At 63.8% G+C, this 4502-nt stretch overlaps 1 protein-coding gene across 1 annotated transcript; it reads right to left on the bottom strand.

Moving 5' to 3' along the window:
* Window positions 1–255: 255 nt before the first annotated feature.
* FIBRA_08917 (uncharacterized protein) lies at window positions 256–759 on the bottom strand (the record flags this gene model as incomplete). The annotated part of the gene is made up of 1 exon (XM_012330529.1): window positions 256–759. The coding sequence occupies one exon, from the start codon at window positions 757–759 to the stop codon at window positions 256–258; it is 504 nt and encodes a 167-aa protein (XP_012185919.1).
* Between the last annotated feature and the right edge of the window lie 3743 nt (window positions 760–4502).

The following is a 4502-nucleotide window of genomic DNA, read 5'->3' as shown; positions in this document are numbered from 1 at the left end:
CCACAGCATCTACGCACCTCCGGCATCTCACTGGCGCACCAGCGACCGTTGATCCTGTCCTCCCCTACGGCGTCCCCTTGGCACGCAGAGTCTGATGCGCGGTCTCCGGGGTGGCGAGCAGCCATCGAGGCGCGCGGCTCTCACAACTACTGCATCATCGCCAGCGCGAATCGCGCCTGTCCCATCTGAGTTGCCGAGCAGAGCGCTGTGCTCCCCGCCCCGAGCGCTGATCGTGCTGTGTTGCGCACAGTTCGCCTACTTCAAGTTCTGATCGCAGAGCGACCCGCACGGCTGTGCGGACACCGCAGGAAGATTCGGGCTTCGAACGGTGCGGGCCTCGAGGCTCTCTGGGTGTGTTGCTGCTGGCTGTGCTGGGGTATGCGGTGCTGTACAATCCATCCAACTACCAGCCGAGTCTGGCTCTGAGCTCGCGAGTCCCCAGGCACTCTCATCATCGACTCTGCTCTGATCAACATCCGACTTTTGCAAGACTGGTGGGCTGTGTATGGGCGAGTGTGCATTGTGCTTCTCGCCTGGAGCCAGATCAGGAGCGGGCCTCACGATTCCTCGTCTCTCACATACGCCTAGCATCTGGGAGACGGGCCTCAGTGCTGGTGGGTGCCCATGGAGGTCCACTCGCTCATCAACCCTGTAAGCATACTCCCACAGGTTGGAACCGGGACTCTCGCTAACCTGCGTGCCTGATTTCTTGCTTGATCCCTGCTGATATGGTCCACCCGAGCTCCCGCGGACCCACATATCGAATGCCCCTATGCGTCCTGCATTCCACGCGCCCTCATGGATAACCTCGCTGCCTCCGCCCCCCGTGTTGGTGGGGTGCTGGCGTTGCGCATCGACGTGGCAGCCCGCACGCACTGCGCGTTTGGCTCCGAGCAGGGCTGGCGACCCCCCTCCCCCCCCGCATCCGTCGGCTGCGGTGTCGTGTAGCTCTCCAGCCTCCCCGACCCGTATTCAAGCCATGGGCCTGGTCTTGTCCGCCCGACCGCACAGAAGCCCCGTGCCGCTCCGCCGCATCGCCGTCGGCCGGTCGCAGTGTCGCGGACACAGCGGACACTACACACAGACGCACCCGCATCAACTGCGCCTGGGCGAGTGCGCTCAAGATGCTTCTCCGGGCTCTTCTGTGCGCCGCACGGCCTCACGGCCTCCGGGTCCCCACTGCAGGAAACCAACAGAACCTTGCCCCGCGCGCAGGCGGGCCTCGAGGCGCTTTTCTGTGCCCCTCCTCTGGTGAGGGCTCAGGCCGCACCGGCTACCCCGCGACCCTGCTCCGTGTGTCACGTCCGTGGTGTCCAGCCAACATCGTCTGTGCAACAGCGGCGACGCGGCGCGGGCGCTGCCTCCCGGCTTTCCGCCCATGACGTGCGGGTGGCTGCCTCTTGCGGCCGGCGGCGACAACTCTCGATCGCTTTCCTCGGAAGTGTGCGTATCGCGGCCGTGGACCTCGCTAGTTACACCTCTCCGCCCTCTCGAAAATAAATAAATAAATGTATTTATTTTGATCGACATCGGGTCGGGCGCGTGAGTCTTGAGAGTCGCGCCTTGGCGCCGTGTCGAGATCTATGTGCGTACAGGCGATATCGGAGCTGTGCAGGCGTATTGCGCGTTCTTGTCCTGTTCTGTCGTCCCACGCTGCACTTGCGCCGTCCCCGCGCTCGCTCGAGCCTTGGGCGCTTGAGCTTGGGGCCCCCAGCTGTTCTGTGCTTGCGCCCGCGGACTTATCGCGGGGTGAGTCCAGCGTGCCGCGGGGGCCTGTGGTCTCGCTCAGGACATGCCGGATTTGGGTCCGGTAGACTACCGTGCCCTCCTGTATATGATGGACCCTTGTGATGTCTCGGCCGCCCGGAATCGAACGTTGGTGTGCGGATGGTCGGTCGATGTGCCGAGGAGAAGACTTGTCTCTGTGGGTGAATTTGAGCAAGAAGCACAGAGGTCGGCTGTTCTGCCATCGGAGATCGCTGCTGGCGGCCTCTGCCACCCCATGTTTTACCACGAAAATCGTTCTGTCGTCCGCTACGGCCACCGCGCACAGAACCTGGCAAGGTGGCGGGACTATGCCAGGCCTGCTCACGTAGGGCGTCGAGCCGTGGGGGAAAGAAAGAAACGGCGGGCCGCGCATAACGTCGCCTGTTCCGAGCCGCGCCCCCGCCCGTCCCGTGAGCAGGCGGCATATGCCCCCTGGTGTCTACGGCATCTCGCATTGGTCCATCCAAGCCGCTGAGATACTGCAGCATCCGCGCGCACGTGTGCCGAAATACGTCTTCCCGGCCCCCCTCCTGTCTCCCAGGGGCTCGGCGCGCAGTCCTGCGACCCAGATCCCGCCTTTGCGCCCGCGCCTGGTCTCCCTCCGACTGCGTGCAGAGTCCGCGCTGCGCGCGTCGCCAGACGACCTGACTCCGATGCGCGTTAACACAGCCAGGCGCAGGCTCCGCCGCCGCATCATAGTGCACCGTGCGCATGTGTCGCACGGTGCGGTACCGCCGGGGTCTGGGTGGTCGGACAGGGACGATATAGGCCGTGCTCCATGCGTATTTGGGCGCCACATGTGTCGGTGGTGGTGATGCTGGCGTTAAGGTTCGTTTGTTCGCACCGGCCAGCTGGCACTGAGTAATACTGTTGTTGCCGTCGTCGTTTGCTGTTGTCGTGATCTCAGCCGTGTTGCTGTTGCTACCTGCCGCCACTAGTGCTCCCGTTGGTGCATGTCGAATGTCTTCTGGCCTGTCGCTGTTTGGGCGATGCTCGCCGCAGCGGTAATGCTAGTGTTAAGGTTCGTTCGTGCTGGTCTGCTGGGACCAATGTGGTTGCCGTCGCCCAATAGTATCGCGGTGGTCAATTTCCCTTTCTCCTGCTGCTATCACCTGGTGTGATCTTGTCGTCGTTGCCGCCTCCCACCGCGGGCGCGCTCGTTTGTGCTCGCCAGATGGCCCCTGCTGCTTGTCGGGGTCATATACCACATACAACAGCAATATATCACACCACATCACGCACCACCTCCGCCAACGAAGCTCAGAACGTGATCGCGATCAGGGCGATGTGCGAGCGCGCGCGCGCTGTTTCTGCGCTCGCGGCATACGCCAGGAGCACCGGCGCTGGCAGCCAAATACGCCAATAATGGCCTCACTGATGAGGATCAGCGCCAAGGAAGGGGCAGGTGGGCAGCATGATCGCTGAAGACCGGCGGAGAGTCCCTAGAATGGGCGAAGACCGGCCTTCTCGCCCCCATTCTCTGCTCCCCGATGGCGAGGGGTGCGGTGCGCAGGCGTGGTCATGACCAAGGCGATGAGATGCATTTCCGTGCACGCACTCCGCCGCGACACTGGCCGGTCCTCGAGGCTGGGATGAGCACGATCCCGGCGGTGATGCTGATGTCTGATGCGCGATTGCATCACGCACCGCAGTGCGGCGACGAGGGGCATCTGCCTTGGTGTAGGGGGCATAGGACAGGGGCCATTTTCCGTCCCACGATCTGCCCGTTGTGCCCATCCAAGAACACCTGGCAGATCCCCCTGGTCCTTGGCCTGGCCTTGTCGCCACTGCTAACCATCCATTAACCAGGTGGAGCTTCCCCCTCCACCACCGCCAGCGTTCGTGCGTAAGCATGCACATAGCCAGAGACGGCGTAGGACGATAACACCAGTGCGCCACCGCCACTGAAACCCGGAGTCCGGGGTGCAGACGCTTGCTCGTGCTACGACTTCTAGTCAGTTGAAATGGACACCAACGTGCACCGGGCCCTCGAGTCTCGGCTGCATCGCGAGGTTCAGCCGCCGAGAGACACCATGCGTGATCGGACGCACCCCGTCGCAGAAGCCGTCTGCGCGCGCGCCGCTGCAGAACAGCCTCGCATGGCCGCCAGGGGCCCGTTGGCAAGCGCGTGCGCGGATGATACGTTGCCGACCGACTTCTCCGGGGGTGCGCGTGCACGCACTGTATCGCAGAAGCAGGGCGGCTCCCGCTGCACCGCCAGAGATAGTACGTACCGTGCGGGGACACACCGCCTCGGCCGCGCGCGGACGCGACGGCGGCGCTCGTTCTGTGACGCCTGCGCTCGGCCACGCTCCCTACGTCCCCGAGCCCGGGCACGACGCACGCACTGTGTCCCGTGCGCGCGCCGCCGCCGGCAGCGCGGCGTGCATCGCTGAGCCTGGCGATATATGGCGAGCGCGGATGTGGGCGACGAGGGCAAATCATTAAGAATGATAAATGAAATCGCCGCCGATGCGATTCAATCGTATTCGATTCCCGGAGGCAGATCTCACCCGTCCTGTGCGCCTGCTCTTCCATTCGGAACGGGCGCATACCGCCGGCCGCTCCGCCGGGGATGGTGATGCTGGAGTTGATATAGAACTGGATGGGTGTTGTTGAGGGATCCCATTGCGCTGATGCCCTTGTGAGGAGGCGGGAGACGCCTGACAGTCGGGAAAATGCATGGTCCAGGCCTCCGGCATTGGGCCAGAGCGGGAAGGAGGAGCGTTGCGCCG

The sequence above is a fragment of the Fibroporia radiculosa genome (assembly GCF_000313525.1).
Source record: "Fibroporia radiculosa TFFH 294 genomic supercontigs, scaffold4847, whole genome shotgun sequence".
Taxonomy (NCBI): domain Eukaryota; kingdom Fungi; phylum Basidiomycota; class Agaricomycetes; order Polyporales; family Fibroporiaceae; genus Fibroporia; species Fibroporia radiculosa.
Note: the sequence above shows the minus strand (reverse complement) of the source record. Positions and strands in the feature narration are given on the sequence as shown.